Source organism: Simochromis diagramma, unplaced genomic scaffold (assembly GCF_900408965.1).
Source record: "Simochromis diagramma unplaced genomic scaffold, fSimDia1.1 OVJJ01000402.1, whole genome shotgun sequence".
NCBI lineage: Eukaryota > Metazoa > Chordata > Actinopteri > Cichliformes > Cichlidae > Simochromis > Simochromis diagramma.
Genome location: NW_024386972.1, coordinates 1,881,082 through 1,898,897, shown reverse-complemented (window position 1 = coordinate 1,898,897; position 17,816 = coordinate 1,881,082). Strand labels below are relative to the sequence as shown.

General features: G+C 39.5%; 1 protein-coding gene across 2 annotated transcripts; it reads left to right on the top strand.

Annotated features, from left to right (window-relative positions):
* Positions 1-7,485: 7,485 nt before the first annotated feature.
* LOC120738136 (pleckstrin homology domain-containing family S member 1-like) lies at positions 7,486-17,042 on the top strand. Of its 2 annotated transcripts, none has more exons than XM_040039216.1 (17): positions 7,486-7,595; positions 7,963-7,985; positions 8,341-8,438; positions 8,533-8,648; positions 8,892-9,026; positions 9,691-9,766; positions 9,869-9,898; positions 10,352-10,405; positions 10,622-10,693; positions 10,802-10,852; positions 11,138-11,193; positions 11,267-11,317; positions 11,411-11,539; positions 13,138-13,239; positions 14,226-14,318; positions 15,130-15,265; positions 15,387-17,042. In XM_040039216.1, exons 2-17 carry the CDS (start codon positions 7,976-7,978, stop codon positions 15,471-15,473), a joined length of 1,296 nt encoding a protein of 431 aa, XP_039895150.1. In that variant the 5' UTR covers positions 7,486-7,595; positions 7,963-7,975; the 3' UTR covers positions 15,474-17,042. The 2 variants fall into 2 exon arrangements, with proteins under 2 accessions (XP_039895150.1, XP_039895149.1); XM_040039215.1 differs by having other exon boundaries at positions 10,802-10,873.
* Positions 17,043-17,816: the final 774 nt, after the last annotated feature.

Below are 17,816 nucleotides of genomic sequence, written 5' to 3'. Positions count from 1 at the left end.
CTACTAATATCATATTTTCTGTAAGACAACTCGGGTGATTTTTTTTCTACTATTTTCAGGTTTGCATGTGTGTGTTTAGTCCATGAACTAAAATCTGCAATAAAAATGAAAATAAACTCTTAACACTGATGTATTAATCATTCAAACCTAAAAATAAAATAAAAACCATTTAAACTGTAAATGCAGTAAAACCATACCTGGATAGAAAAACACACAATGGAACACTATCAGTCATGGATTGGCCTCCCCAGAGCCTGGATGTGAAAGTTATTGAACCAATGTGGGATCATCTTGATAGAGAACGGAAAAAAAGACAGCTAAGACCCTAAGAAGACCTCTGAACATCCTTCAGGAAACCTGGATAATGATTCCTTAAGAGCAGCTAAAGAAATAATGAGAGCATAAGAAAGCTTGCTTAAGAAAGTTGAGGCTTTATTGAAAAATCAAGGTGTTTCAAATATTGACTTTCAAACTTATTAGAGTTGAACAAACTTCCACTTTTCCTTTGCCTACTTAATTTTACCATGTATGTTTGCATGTTTCGATAAATTGTTGCACTAATTGTTTAATTGTTGTTTCAATAATCCTATTACATCACATACTGGTTATACATACCAAAGCTTATTTAACTCTAAAGATATGTAAGCTCTGGTATGCATACACGTGAATGATGGTAAACAACATGTGCAGTAAATCTAAAACAGAAATGCTTTAAAAATTACTTCATACTAACATAGACTTGCTTGTAATCAGGGCTGCGGTGCTGTATCAACAAAGTAAACAAAGCAAACGACTCACGGTCCGGTACTAGTCCATAGCCCGGGGGTTGGGGACAGGAAAGGACAGAGCAGGCTGTACCTGCTGCGGAGGCTCAGGTCGTTTGGAGTGAACAGCCCACTCCTAAAGACCTTCTATGACTCTGTGGTGGCCTCTGACATTTTTTACAGTGTGGTCTGCTGGGGCGGCAGCATCTCTGCAGGGGACAGAAAGAGATTGAACAGGCTGATCCGATGGGCCAGCTCTGTTCTAGGATGCCCTCTGGACCCAGTGGAGGTGGGGAGTGACAGGAGAATGGTGACTAAGCTGTCATCCCTGCTGGAGAACATCTCCCACCCCGTCCAGGAGACTGTGACAGCACTGAGCAGCTCTTTCAGTGGCAGGCTGCAGCACCCACGATGTGGGACGGAGAGATTTCGCAGGCCTTTCCTCCCCACTGCTGTCAGACTCTACAACATGGTCTCTGCAGAGGCCCACAGATGTGCAGACAGACACACACACACACACATCCCATACACATTTGTAACTGCCTCCCTTTCTCCTTGATGTGCAATGGCACATGTTTATCTTATTCTATTCTATTGTTTTTCTCTTCTTTCTCTTAATTTTTCACTGTTCTTGTACTTTCTGCCGTGACCAAAAATTTCCCACGTGTGGGACTAATAAAGGTTTATCTTATCTTTTCTTATTTCTGGGTAAACTCATAGCTTGCAACATCTTTTCAGTGACAGGATCGTAGGATCTGATGAACAACAATAGACTGATGTAAGACTTAGAAGCTGTTTAATCTTGAAGTCATCCATTTCAGTCAGGTCTGGATCAGCCAGTTTCAGTGGCTTAGAAATTCCAATTTCACACAAAAGAAAGAGATTAAAGAAGTAATGAAAAGCTAAAGAGGTGTTTTTAATATCTGTCAATCAAAGTTCTAACCAGAGGTTTCTGCTTTGAGGTTTAATCTAAACACTGGATCTTGTTAGTCAACTAAGAATCGATTTGTCATTCCACTGCACCAGGAAATGCTCCATTTGTTTTCAGTAAGGAAAAACAGGCTGTGCAGTAAATAAAGTGGCTCAAGGTACTGGTAAACGCCACAACTTGATTTTCAGGGTATTCTCCCCTTTCGGCATTTCCCCCAAAATATGTTTGGTATGTCTGGGCACTCTGCTCTGTTAAAATATTGTACTGTAGGTACCTATTGTGTCACATGTGAGTAATATATACCTCACTCAAAGAGGTTTTGAAGCAAGCTGTTACCTCAGAAAATGTGACTGTTTCTAGATCCTGTTAAAGATACAGTAGATTATAGAACATATGATAATGCTATTTAATGCCAGTGAGAGAGATATGCATTGACATTCAATGGCACAAGCTGGGCTCTTTACTTTATGTCTACTTGAATATTACTTTCCTCAGCAGTGATGTTGACCAGTTTCTAGCTCCTCTGTGGCCTCGGGCCATCTACAATTCACTTTGCGTCATCCTGTCTCTTGTTTATTTGATCCTTTCCTGTTCTAGTCTTTATCTGAAGTTAAAGTGGCCAAGGATTTAACACCTGAGCAGATTACAATTTAAAGAACAAGTGTAGTGAAATGTCTTGGATAGAAATCAAACTGTAGGCAGAGCTTTGTTTTCAGGCATGCCAGGCACCAAATCGGTCACAGTGATAAATGTTTGTGCAAGAAAAGGAGGCCAGTTCAAAAGTTCATAACATAGTGTAACAGTAAAGAAAAGACACTAGAATAAGGATTTATTTAGTTGTTTATTTATTTTTGGTGTGAAGAAGAAAAACATTATTAAACAAAACATTGTTAAAATTATTCACTTGCAAATATTTTTGTGCTGAAAACTAAACTGTCAATGTATTAATCAAATACCTAATCTAATATTTTTAAAATTATTTTTAATTCTAAATTTCTAATCTAAGTGCACCTCTCCATGAATTGCACCATTTGCTTCCCCAGTTGACAGCAGGAGGTTAGCTAGCAGGGGCACCTCGCCTCGGGAAGGGTCTCCCAAGGCAATCTTGTCCTGTGTGACGAGCCAAAAGCAAGAATGATTCATAACAGCTCTATAAATACATAAACAACCCAGAAACCTTGCCATTAATAGGGACACCAGGTCCCTGCCCTGGAACAATACCTGGAAGAAGTGGCCTTTGGTGAGTCTCTGGTGCCTGCCTGGGCTGACTCTCTTGTAAGCCCATTACTTGCAGAGGGAGCTGCTGAGTCGTTGAGTGCTTTTTAGATGAGATGACACTCAAAGTCAGAGGCCTTGGTAGGCTGATTCCTAACTATTAAAATTAGCTTTAAGGATATTGTGTATAGCTTGAGAAATTAATATAGACTGGTCCATCAAACTTTACAGCACAGCTTTTTGGATCAGCTTCCTGTTTTGGCTGAGAGGGGTGGTTGGGGGTCTGACTGTTGCGTATGTATTCTTTGTTTATTTTTCCTAAAGAAGGGAGATTTGATAATGCTTTCCAACTTCGAGTAGATGAACTTTCCAAGCCTCTGTGGAAAGGTCTCTGGGAGGGAACTTGGAAGTTTGCCCGGCCAGTCTGTATGTGGGTTATGAGTATTAGAGGTGATCACTGTACAGCCTTTGTGAAAGCATTGCAAGTAATGATCCATGGTGGCTGTTAATCTCCTCCAGAGTTGTCCTTTGTCAAGACTTCTGTTCAGAAGTTGTTAGGTTGTTGTTTGGTATTTGGCATGATGATACAAATGGTTTGGATGAAAATTGCTGTTTTTCGATTATATATACAAAATCAAATTCTTCCTATTTTAATTTTTTTAAACTACACTACTGACCAAGTTCAGGTGGGTTCAGCATATGAAAGCAGTCCACTAGTGCAGATAAATAGCAACAAATGCAAACAAAATTATAAACTAATCCCAGATGTCAATCAGTATTTGTATTGTATTCTTTTTACTGAGACCCAAACACTTAAAAGTTAAAGAGAACAATAGACATACTGTTATTTCCACCTGCATGGCTGCCAGTTACTGGCCGCTATGCCTCTCTTTGCCACTGCAGGTGCTGCTGATGTTTCAAAAGCATTTTCTGAAATACATACAGGCAGAAAATATGAAGAAAATTAAAAGAAAGAGTTCAAGAACTCCAGGTAAAAGAAGTCCAAACACCATGAAATGAATCAAAGTCATTGAAAAGTCTTCTTGAAAAGTGGACGCGCCCTACGTCAGCTGTGCCCTTCCCACCAACTTTGCTAATACAGAAGTACAGTACTTACAGAAGTGCTACTAAAACCTCACTAACCAGAGGCAGCACAACCACAAGGGCTGTTATTGCCCCCCCCCCAACTGATGTAAATGCTTTCTTGTTAAAGAAGGGGAGGCTTGGGTTAATATATGTCACCTACTGCCTCTACTGTACTAGTGCCTTAAAAACTTTGAACACAAGAAGTTTTCTGGCAAAGATGGTCAAAAAGACAGCTAAACTGTCAGATTTTCTGAAGAGTTATTCCATGTCCTACTAAACATGAAGCCCCTAGGAGCTCTATTAATACCAGCCTGACACTGGCCTTGATGCATGTGTGAGAGTACTTGTGACCCACATGCACATTTGAAGTAGTTTGTGAAGTTTTTGAAACATGGACAGTGCCTAATTATTTATATATCAAGTGCACAGATGAGTGCCTGCTGCCAGAAAAAATTCAATTCATCCTGTTAATACCTGTTTAAAAAATTCTTGCCATGACCCAGGACCTTCATGCCAGGTACAAATGGCTCGTGCCCTATGGCAGCTGGGATTGGCTCCAGCCCATCCATTCATCCACCAACTCAAACTCTTATTGTTTAATCATAGCAACAAATTTTCATAAAAACTACATTTATTTGAGCTTTCTGTAAACAAAACAAACTGATGATGGCTCTGTATATTAAGTGTACATGTGGTTCCCTGGACTGCAGCAGAGTAAAACTTCTATTTCGTTAACTAGTCCAATAAATCATACTGGATAATCTGAGTCACATAAGCATTATGTTATTGATTACATAGTGACAGCTGCTTTGTGCACATTTCATCCAGTCAGCAAACAAGTTATTATGAAGATTATATGTTGACATAAGTCCCATTAAGTTTTCATTTTTTGATTACATAGATAAATTGTTTATCATGTTGTTGATGGGGTAATTATCAGGAAATCCAATAATCCCAATAATCAATTTTTTTTATTCAATGACAGAGCTAGATGGACAGATTGTGGGGAATTCCTTATATTTTGCATTAATGCATTAAAATGCAAAATATATGACAGCTGGGATAGGCTCCAGCGCTCCCCCGCGACCCTGAAAAGGACAAGCGGGAGCAGATGGATGGATGGATGGATGCATTAAAATGTTTCCAAGACTGTCACTGCAACAATCACAGGCCATTATTTATTTTTTTCTGCTGCTTTCTATTTAAAAAGTGTCAGGCTTTTCTCAAATCGGGTCAGGGCGCTGCTTCTCTTAGCTGTCGCATGTATGTGTTCGTATGTGTCTGTGATTCCTCCTGGAGGAGAAACACCTTCATTCCCGTCCAGACCATTGCCCTTGCAGGCATCGGTCTCAAGGGATTAAGGGATAAGGGTCTGATTCGGTCTTATAATGCTGGGAAATGTTGATTAGAACCAGATGTGGAACGTGGAACAAAGCAGGTTAGCTTCCACATACACAAACAGATTCACCTCTTCAGTTTACCCTCATAAGCTGTTTGTTTCTCCCTCGCAGGTGGCCGAGTGAAGACGTGGAAGAGGAGGTGGTTTATTCTGACTGACAACTGCCTCTATTACTTTGAATACACAACAGTAAGTAGGCAATTTGGTGTGTGCACGTGTGTGTGTGTGTGTGTGTGTGTGTGTGTCAGGACAGAATTTGACCATTTCATGGTGCACAATGGTGAAGGTGTGCTTTGCCAATTCTTAAAACGTGAGTCGTTTTAAGAATTGTGACCGTGAAAACGTATGCGCAAGTGGCAAATTTATGCAATTTATATGTAAAAACTATGTATGTTCACACACCGACCTCGATCACACAGTTTCTATATTTAAATCCACAGAAAATGAAACAGTACTTTTTATTTGAAATATTATAATTAGTCATCATGTAGCTGTTACGAGCCTTGGTACCTTAGGTAGTTTATCGGTTAAGTTTAATCAATATTAAACCAGTTGTCCAGGTGGAGTTTGGGAACAAACATGCAGACATACATATAATCAATCATCATGATGCTGGTGTTAAAATAATCTATGCTAAGATAATCAGCTAATTGCACTGCAGACATGACTTGGTTTTCAATATCGGTGGCCAACTCTCAGCAGAATTGCGAGTAAATATAATCTCTAAAATGTCAGACTGTTCCTTTAAGAATGCATCTGTAATAAATTTTCACATTATTTTTAAATATTTAACCCAGGACTGTTTAGTACAGTTTTGTGAATAGATATAGTAGAGACGGATTAAACAAAGGGGCATCAGATTAGTCTGTCACACACACATGCGTGCACACATATTGGCACTGGTCTGTGCCTTCCAGCTTTGCTATTTAACAGATGCAGCCCCCTTGACCTAAATGAACCTCACTCCAGCAATTAACATGAGACATCATAGGAAACATCTGCAACGTCTGCAACACACATCTGGCCCTGCTAAGCTACATAACATTAAACATGTTAACAACACAAAAGCCATATTAAACACAGACTACTTTAGGCCCGGAAGTAGGATTCGTCACGTCATCACTTAACAATCGGATAGCTTAATGATTACAGGACATCAGACTACTTGTTCTTGTTGTGTAATTATAAAGAAGTATCATACAGAAATAAATAACCTGAAGTTTCAACAAAAACATTCAACATTCACACTTTCCCTCATTCACAGTAGTGCTGTGCCACACTACAAATTTTGTTATTGATCCAATAACAGGTAAAGGGTTAGGGTTAGGGGTTAAGTTGCTCTGCATGTGTGTATGGTCAGAAGGGGGCCTATTTCAATAAAGACTTAATCAATCTTAATCAATGTGACCTGTTAGGGCTTTTATGCATTTTGCATCATGTTTAAGATAACTGGATTCACTGGGAAAAAAAGATTTGTGGGTATTGGCAAAATAGAAAAAAAAGACCATTTACATCTGAAATGCTGAGCTGAACATATATGAAAAATCAGCAGCTCTCATTGTTTAGATAGCTGTAATGCCATCCATCCATCCATCTTCATCCGCTTTATTCCAGGCCGGGTCGCGGGGGCAGCAGCCTAAGCAGAGAGGCCCAGACCTCCCTCTCCCCAGCCACCTCCTCCAGCTTATCCGGGGGAACCCCAAGGCGTTCCCAGGCCAGCCGAGAGATATAATCTCTCCTGCGTGTCCTGGGTCTGCCCCGGGGACTCCTCCCGGTGGGACATGCCCGGAACACCTCACCCAGGAGGCGCCCAGGAGGCATCCTTGTCAGATGCCCGAACCACCTCAGCTGGCTCCTTTCGATGTGGAGCATCAGCCACATAGCAGGGCTACTCTGAGCCCCTCCCGGATGGCCGAACTTCTCACCCTATCTCCAAGGGAGAAGCCAGCCACCCTTCGGAGGAAGCTCATTTCTGCCGCTTGCCACTGCCAAGACTGGCAATAGCTGTAATGCTTTGAGCATATCTTCTTGGAATCGCCTCTTCCGAGAAGGTGCACTTGAAGTTGTCACTCCAGTAACCAGAAATTCCAGTTCATATTAGATTTTTCCGGTCACTGTAAGAGATAAAAAAAACAACCTGGCTTCTTAAGCAGTTGCGCAGCTTGCCAGAGAGAGTGCGAGGTGAACAGCTGTTCCACAGGTAAGAATACTTATGCTGTACTTGTGTTGCAATTAGTAGTTTTTCTGTCTTTGTATAGTTTAAAGTCCATTCAACAGCAAGTTAGTGAGATAGGTTAATGCTCTTTATGAGTTCATACTTTGAATTCGCTGATTGTAAACGACTCACTTTCCTCCCTCGTGTGCTTGCACATGGGCATTTTTTTCCTCAGTGTTTAAATTCAACGACGTTTTTCTTGACATAAGCTTTGTGTTTGAATAGATTTTGCCTTTATGTAGTGCATTTATAGAGGAATGGGCATAATAAGGATAGTTTTTTAATTTTTTTTTGAAAGGTTGAGTTTCAGAGAGTGATACATTCTCATGTTATCATCTTCATCTTTTCAAAGGTTTGGTGTAAAAATGAAGCCAGGTATTGTATGAGATCTGGGAAACTTGATGGGTGGTTTTTGTTTTTGGTGCTGGTATTTCCTGGTGTTTTTCAGCGCTTACGGTGTATTAGAAAACCTGTTTTTGCAGATGAGCACAGAAGGATAATCTGACAAAGACAGAATCTAATGTACAAATCTGACACGTTTATTAACAGCTGATTTCGTCAACTTGCAGGAATTAAAACTTTTCAGTTCTTACATATTTTGCTGGTATTCAGCAAAATATGTAAGAACATACAAACATAGAACTGGAAATACAGATTTTTGTTAATAAGGCGAATCTTTAAGGTCACCTTTAAGCAAAAAACTACTAAACAGCCTTTTTGTTGCCCTCAGTTAGAGGCAGTTTGTTCTATGGACCTCCCAAAGCAGTGACAGAAGTAAGAGCTGGATACCTGCATAAGTCTCCTCCTCCAAAACTGATGACAACAGAGGTAATATAACCCACTCAGTGATCCAGTAATTGTACTTATATTTGCAGTTCTTTGTGAAAAGTACAAAACATTGTTTAACCTTTTTTTTTTGCAGAAAGCATGGAAGAAACGTTTCTTTATCCTGTTCAAGCTCAGTGACACAGAATATCAGCTCAAGTACTTCAGAAGAGAGGAAAAGGACAAGGCAGCTGGAGAAATAGACTTGTCACAGTAAGTTCTTGCATAACACTTTAAAAGCTCACCTTAAGCCATTAAGGTCTTTGAGAATGTAAACCAGCATCTCTCCTTTGTTTTCCAGCATATTCTTTCACCAACACAAATGTGTGTTGAACTTTTAAAATACCAAATCTAAAAATACAATTTCATGTACATACATGTTAGAATTTGAAGTGGCACGATGCAAATAGGGCAGCTCTGCTTTTGAGGGTTTAACTTTTTTCAATCCCCCATCAGGGTCTCAGTGTTGCATGTGAGTCCGCAGCATCATCCAAAATGGAACTGGATCCAGAAAAGCTTTAAATGTTCCCCTTCCTGTGTGCTCTTCATCAAGGCTACGGAACGGGACTACTTCCTTGTCGGGGAGAACAGGTCAGTCAGCAGGGCTTTATAGGCTACATAAAGCTGGCATGCATTTTATTACACTGTCCTGTAAAAGTTCCAGGCAAACCGCAGTGCAGATTGTCATGTGGCGTTTTTCTGTTTCTTTTGTCTGTTGTGCCCAAGTACTGACTGCTGTTGTGTGTATGGACTCTTTTCAAAATAAACTACAGTCATTTTGTTATGACAATGTCTGACTCATCTGAAGTGTGGATAAAAGCAGCCAACTTTAATGGGTGTAACTTTTTCAAAAGAGATTGGTTTATATTGTTTTCTTTGAGGGGGGGGGGGGGGGGGTTCCTGCAACTTTCATAATATGTTCCTGTAAGAGTAAACTGCATTAATTTGAAAGTCAGCAATGGCAAAACCAAGACAACAGGCTTTCAATTACACGTTCTCACCTCCCCCCTGCCCTTCACACCCTATTACTATTTTAGGAGGTTTGAACAATCAAAAAGACACCATAATGCTGCTTTCTGGTTTAGTAACATTTATCATCTGGTGACGGCTTTGCTCAAACTAAATTGCCTCTTTTTACTAAATTGTTATTATTTCCACTCTGCGTTTAGTTTTGGTATTGAATTTTAAATTAAACCCAGTAGTTGTCATTTGTGGAGCCTAAAAAGACCTTCATTGGTATCCTTTATTCTTCCAGCGACGATGTGGATGGCTGGTTCTCTGACCTGTTTGATGCAATGAAAAGCCGACCTCATCAACTCTCCTCTTCAGGGGTACATTTAACCTTTTTTTTTTCATAAAAATAATAAATACAATTTAATTATATGCAGTGTTTGCTTCTTTTGTCACTGACTTGGACCATCCTGCTCCTACAGGAGTTCCCTTATAAGCAGGCAACGATTGAGGTAAATACTCAAAATCTACTTGGCGACATCTACTCAACACATGCACAGCATCTGAGGAAAGCTTTGACATTTAATAAAATATACATTCACTTCACATGGAGTCAGTAGCTGGTTACCTCAGCTTAGTTAAGACTGTAAACAGCTTGCCAGCTAACAAAATCCAGCTACCAGCAGCTATCCGACGTATATCTTATTCGAAATCTGTATAAAAAATAAAAAGTCACGTTTTTATTATCTGTCAGAGTATTTCGGGTTTACAGAAAGATAATAAGCTGTACGTTCAACAAGTTAATCCCCTGCAAACTCCTTTGTTTCCAGTCTTTGTGTTGAGATAAACAAGCTATACTACTTCTATGTTTGATCTCTAGAAAAGGAAGCGGATAACCTTGATATAAATATACAGTGCCTCCTTCTATGACAAAAATAACAACAACAAAAATCTCTTTTTTACAGGTAATTTCAAAACCACGCATCAGAAAGACGAATTCTTTCGCAGAGGCTGAAAAGGTTAGTCACCAAAAGCTCTGTGTTAATTTGGCTCATGCTTTCTCAACCAGAAAGCATCCAAACGCTAAATTATATCCTAATTTTATTTTTCTTTCTGCAATTATCTTTGTTCTTCCAATCCACGCTTCTCAATTGTATAAAATATTTTTTATGGGGTTTGTCTTATCAGGACAATGCAAATGTTTGAATGTGTGCGTGTGTGATTTTACTTGTCAGGGATTCCTAAAATTCCGGTCAATGTCCGATCCGTCCTCAAACACTTTGGAGAATGTCACTGAAAAACCCGAGGTGCAACATCTTCACTTGACTTTTCGTAGATAGTAAACAAAATTACCTCTCTCCATTTGAGAATTAGACTTGACTGTATGCATTATTGCTTTGCATCTTACTCAACAGGAGCAAGCGGATCCTAAAAGACGCGCATCTGAGCCTGAGGAACCAATCTATGTAATTCCAAGACCACAAAAAGTACAACTGGGATTAAAAATTATTTTCATTGCTAATTCTTTGGCCTGATCAATCATGTGTTTTCTCTATAAAATGACAAATAGAATATGTTCATGTTAGAGTTTTCCAAAGTCCAGGTTTGAAAAAAAAAAGCAGCACAAAACCTAAAGATAAACAGTTTCATAGCATATGTGACAAATGATGAATCACATCTTTGATCAAAAGTACAGTGACTAAGACTTTTAGTAAAACCAATTTCTTTTTTCTTTTTTTAATTATGCACAGAATGTGAATAAAGATGGACCAACAAGTGGGAAACAACGCAACAGTGTGGAAGCATTGTAAGTATTAATTAATGTTTCCATTGTCATACAGACTTCTTTAAAACTTGTCATAATGTTTGTTCTCATTTAGATATGAAACAATGAGTGGCTTCAAATATATTGAAGAATCAGCTCAGCCAGAGTAAGCATACAGAATTTTTTAAGATAATGACAATAATAATGATAGGTAACTGCTTATGGTTGCTGAAAAGGTAACTGTACCAAATGCCTCTAGGGACCATGAAGTTGAGGACGTTAACAAAAGCACGCTGATGAGGACCGTCATTCAGACCTTTGACAAAATGAAGACACAGGTGTCCCCGCTGCCACCGTTTGCTGAGGAGCCAGATGATGACAACAACAGGTAGCTCTCACGCAGTTAGTGGTCCTATCTCTGTTTGGCTTTACTTCAGTCTTCTATATCAGTGCCCTGGAGCCGTTCGTGACATGTGTTGTGAGCACCCTACAAAAATAATAATCACGGGTAACTGTGGTGCCATGGGCACAAACACCTTGACAACAACCAGACTTATTTTTAGCGCACGGAACTGTTTACACTCCAGGAAGAGGCAAGAATTTATAAAAGGCAGAGTTTCAGAGCCAGTTTAGCAACAAATGTGCTTGACAACATGAAACATATCTTCTTATCTTGGGAAAGAAGTTGTGTCTCAACTCGCACTCTGCCTCTACACTTGGACTGAACATCTTTACTGATTCATTTACAGTTAGGCTGTGAATGTGTGTTATGGCACAACTGAAAAAGGCCTATATATAAGCTAAACATATCAATTATATATCTCTCAGATTGGGTGAAACAGTTTAACATAATCTGTGTTATCTGTACGTGAATCCAAAGGCGCTTTTAAACTACACTTACTTGTGTGCATTGTCTACTGTTGATGTCTGTTACAGATTATTTACACAAATTAATTTTTTTAAGTCCTTTTGCTTCTTATGTAAAAGCCTCTTGGCTTGCGTACAATAAAAACATTGTGAAAAGGTCAACTCGGGTCGCAATCGCAACAGATTTTTTCTGTTAAAAAGGAGTTTTTTCTTCCCACTGTCGCCCAGTGCTTGCTTATAGGCACGTCTTTGTATTATTTTACAGTCTTTACCTTACAGTATAAAGCGCCTTGAGGTGACTCTTATTGTTATTTTGCACTCTACAGACAGAATTCAATTAAACTGAATTTTGTCCTTTACAAATATTTTATGCTTTTTGCAGAGGATTGGGTTCCTATACTGCAAATCACTCACTCGTCATGATGTCTTTCTTAATAAATAAAAAGGAATCCCATCAAACAATACAAGGTTTCATCATCATCCTATATTTAAAGCACTGACGACAAACTGTTTCTTTCTTGCATTCAGGCCTTTCTGTTTAACAATGATGTTCTTTGTGCAGCGAGGCTAGAAGGAACTAACAATTTTAAGTGCGTCAGTCAGAGGTGGAGTCTTAGATTTTGTTTTTCCTGTGCAGAGCAAGTTTAAACCAGTCAGTTTGATCTCCCCACGCTGATCACCAGCGCAACAGACCGGTGTTTCTTGCCTATTCCAGTTTTTAGCCATTATCTGCTGTTTGCCTTACTAAAATTTCTGTGATACTGACCTGTGTAGTAATTCTTCCATTTCACACCAATGTGGCTAACTGGTGTGCTGCAACACTGAAAGATTGCTTCTGTACTCCCTCTCTCTACAGTGTGGCATAAAAACTCCACTCCTCCACTGCTTCTACATTTCGCCTTTTTGAATGTTTTGCCTCGTCCATGCTGCATTTATGACACATTTGGTCCTCTTTTTTGAGTAACTGCAAAAGACACTATCATGGGGGTAAATGTGGATGTCTGTCCATTCCAGACTTGCAATACAGTGCCAATGACTGTTGTTGTATGCATGCAAAGTGTATGCAGCCAGACTACACATTTACTAATATCTGGTGTTTTATTTCCTTATGCTATACAGTAAACGCTGGTCTACAGATTTAAGCAGCAGCTCTAGTGACCGTGGTGCCATGTCCCCTGTTGAACTATTGGATGCATCTGAAAAAAATGACTCCAATGAGAGGTGAGATTAGACAGGAAGTTGTTTTTTTTTTTTTTAATTCAGTTTCATAATAAGCAAACACAATGTGCCAGTAGGTGTTAACCTGTATTAGGGATAAGTTGCTTTACATGACACATGGACATGGTAGCATTTTAAAACCCAACTATAGCAATGTCTGTTATATAAAAATAAAAAAGTTGTTACCACAGTCTGACTTAACCAGAATTGAATGCTGACATGTTAGACTGGTTGGCGTGGTTTCTGGAGATTTCTACAAGAAGGCGATGACAGCTGGTGATAAGCAGCCTTTCAAAACAAAACAACAACAAGTCATTGAAGTTTTAGCCAAGAATTTAAATAGGTTATGTGTAAGAGTCCTGCCTGTTATCGTTTTCTTTTGTGTCTTCATGTCTATGCATGTCCCATGTCTCCATTTCAGTGACATCATGGTCTATGCTGAATGCTTTTTTTCTAATATGGGACCTTTTATTGCCTTTGTCTTACTTATTACCCTTCTCTTCCTGGCCTATATTTAGTCTGTGTGCTTCCCCTTTGCTTTTGTTGTTCACAGGTTGCGATCTTCCCCTCATTTCACTTATTGTTAACTAATTTGATTAAAACTGTGTATTTTTCATAATGTTTTTTTGGGGAAAATTAGTACAATTAATGAGTACAATAATATAAATACGATTCAAGTTGTGAGGAAAGGTAGCTGGATGGTTAGATTTAGCTTTAGCTTTAGATGTACTTCTCTTACGGATACAAGATATAACACTCCCTAATAAAGCTTTTGTTGTCTTTTAATTTTCTTTCAAGTATTGACAGAGAGATTGATGTGAAAGACATGTATTTCAGAAGGCAGTGCACACTAACTGAAGTAAATGGACAATCAAGTTATAAACGTGATATTAAAGAATGAAAGATCACCCAGTTTGAACTGATTTGAGTCATACCTTTAAAGATTTGATAGAACAGTGGATGTTGTTGTCTTTTGTCTTTCTTTCAAGCTCTGACCACAGAACAGAAGAGCGGGATATTATGGTGAAACAGGCAGACCTTAAAAACTACCTGACCCTAACAGAGGTGGATAGGAAGCCCAGGTGGGTTTATCAAAAATCAGGATGAAATCCAACAATCCTCAAACTGAAAATGTATTCACATAGGACTGCTTTGAGTCAGATAACTGAGAAGCCTGGTCTAACTGGAAAATGTAGTGTCAAATGTTTGACTAAATGCTTTCCAACTTGTTAATATTTATGGAAACACAAAAATCTCAGACATTTGTGTCATATTTACTCAGGTCTGTTGATCAGGTTTCGTTTAATCCTGTGTATCACTGGCAAAGCTGGCCACAGTTGGACTGTTTGTCCTTACTTGCGCTTTTACAGCTGACGAGGCTTAATATTGTTTATTCGTGGCATGTTTGAATTTATTAGGCTATTTCTTGTGTCAGTTTAATTGCTTTTCTCTGATATGTTTGTGCTGATATTTTGCGTGCCACTGAATAGCGGTCTCATCTGTTCATCCAACATTTAACATGCTAACTGAGACCTGTAGAATCTCAGATGTAGATCTTGTGTTTTTTGTCATTTCTTGGAGTGAATTTGCTTGGACATCCACTCCTTAGAAGACTGAGGCATTGCGTTAACACACAAATGCTCATGAAAACTGCCAAAGCTGCTTTCATAACGTGCTCAGACTTGCTGATGATCAAGTGCATACGATTATAAGCACCTGGCCTCTAATGAAATGAAATGAAATGCCCATGGAAGCAGTAAGCTGCACTTAAATTTTTAAAGGACTGTATACAGTCCTGTGAAAACCTTCTTTTTCTGCGGTATGCTAAATAGAAGAGCCAGAAGCTACAGAGTGCTTGGAAAACTCAAACCTCTCTTTGTGTATGTGTGTCAGTGTGTCTGGGTGGACGGGACAGCCACAGACCGTGTGTCTGTTCCACAAAGGCGACCAGATTCTGGCAGTTAATGACCTGCAGGTCAGCACTGTGGAGGAGTTCACCACGTTTATCAGCAAGTCACTCAAGAATGAGGTATGCTCATAACTTGCAATCAACCAAATGACAACGCACTAACAGATTATAAGAGTCCATGATATAGATGTGTTAATTCATGCATGCATTCAGTCTATCTGAAAAGCAAATCTGCTTTCAGGTGAAAGTGACCCTCCTGCGTCAACCTAGAAACCAGCAGCTGCACCTGCCAAACTTCACCTGCACTGATTGGCAAAATGCTAATTAGAAATGAGAAATTTCATTCTTCTACAAGCCAGCATGTGTTTCTATGACCTGTGCTGACCACTTATGATAGCTGACAGTATTTTCCCTTCCCTTGCTTTTTTTGTTTTTTGTTTTGTTTTTAAATCTGTCACCAGTTTACTCAACAAATGAAGGATGAAAATGATTTTGCACATTGCATAAACCATATTTGTGACCAGATAGATGTGATCTTCTTTTGGACAAGTACTCAGTGTATGTTTCAGTGCTTGTTTAATTAACTGCAGATAAGAGGAAACTGTCAAAAGTTACCAAAGAAGGAAACAAAAGGCAGACATTAGGCAGAAAAATAGTTCCTCGTGCTGCATTAACGGTGCCTTTTCCCAGACTGATGTCAGTGTCTGCAAGATATTAAATTGTACATGACATGTTGTGAAGAAATGGTGTAAATATGTCGATGAAAGTAAATATTGAGCCTATTCGAATGTCTTCAAGTACGATGTCAAGTACTTTTTCCTAACATCACCTACCCAATTGTGTGTTTTCGATTGTAAGATCACCAGAAGCACCAGCTAAGAGATTTAACCTAAAAAGTTACGGCTGAATTCTTTTTGACAAAGTTATATATTTTGAAAATATACACGTGTGCATTTAAAGTATTAAAATCCCATTTTATTATATTCCTGTGGCTTAGGAAAGCCAGATATCTAATGTGAATGCTATCACCATGCTGATAAATCTCTGGTTTACCTTGTAACCACTGAAGTCTGGTGATTGAGAGCCGAGTACCAAAATCAAACCCACGTGCAGAGAACCCAAAGTGGAGGCAGAGGAAAGGGTTTAACAAAGTTTTATTAGCTAGCACAAGGATGATGTTTACAATGGCACTTGACTTAAAGCTTGACACATGGGGCGTGGGGGTCTTGGCTAGGAGAGAGGGATAAAGTAAGGGGACAGGTCCAAGAAAGCAACAGCAGCTGGCTGGTGATTAGGTACGCACTGGAAGAGAGGAGAGCAGTGTTAAAGCAGTAGCCAATGAGGAGTTCTGGAGAGGGTGGAAGCTATGGAAACTGTGCAGGTGGGAGATGGAAACATTGAAGGAGAGGTGGTGTAGTCCGGGTGGGTTTGGTGGTGTGTGTCAGCTGTCCTGAGCGGTGAAGGTCCCGTGGTAGTGTAAGGGGAGGAGGGTGGGCAGGTGAGGCAAGGAGATGATTCTGAAAGCAGGCGGGTTAACCAGATTTAAGGATAAGTTATTCAGTGTGATGGAATTCCCAGGAGCAACTAGAACACAAGATTGCAAGGTTATTAAAGCACTTGAGAATCATAGACATGAAGCGTGAGGCCTGGTTACCAACATGGGGTTGTTGAGGAACTGTCAAGGAAACAGTGTCAGCAAGCAGCTTAAATCTCCAACCTGATTGCCTCAATCAGCTCCAGGTGAGGGAAGCTGTAGGCCCTGCCCATGGGTGGATACCAGGGAGGTCCAGACCTTCAGCAGAACTTTACAGCCACACACCCGGACCATGACACAGAGATTCTTTGTATGTATGCAGTGATTACATGAGTGCACTAATAAAATGCTGGCATACATTAATTTTTTCTGTTTGGCTTTTTTTTTTTTTTTTTTTTATACGCAAGGATTCCTTGATAGTAAGTCAAAGCAAGTAGGAGATGAACAATGAAGAGACCATTAGCTGATGTCCTCAGCACCTCGGGGAACATTAATATGTAGACAGAATCATGTTGCTTCACCTATTTGTGCTGTTTTGAGACATGTAGTAGTGATTCAAATAACTGAGGACACTTGCACACTTTACTTTGTAGGATCTGTACTTTGTACTTGGTTGTAATCTTTTTTGTATTGTGCCAAATAACCAGCGCCGTTCCAGGTGAAGGTCCAGCATTAAATGGACTTTATCTGCAAGGCCTGGTCCTTTGAACTGCTGCAAACCAGTTTGTTCAGAATCGATTCATTCTTTCATTTTTTTACGCAAAATACTGTTTGAATGTGGCAGCAGAAATTGAGACTCATCAGACCAGGTAATATTTTTCTAATCTCTGGTTGTCCAGTTTTGGTGAGCATGGTTAAACTGTTTCTTCAGTTTCCTGTTAACTAACAGGAGACGTCCCTGGTGAGGTCTTCTGCTGCTGTAGCCCATCTGCCTCGAGGTTTGAATGTTACTTAAATCACCTTTCTTCTCAGTTTGAACTTCAGCAGGTCATCTCCATGTCTACACGGTCTAAATGAATGGTGTTACTGCCATGTAACTGTATGATTTGATATTTCCATAGCATAACACATAAAATAAAATGAGAGGGAAGAGGGACAGGGAATGAAATGCCTAATGTGTATATATATATATATATA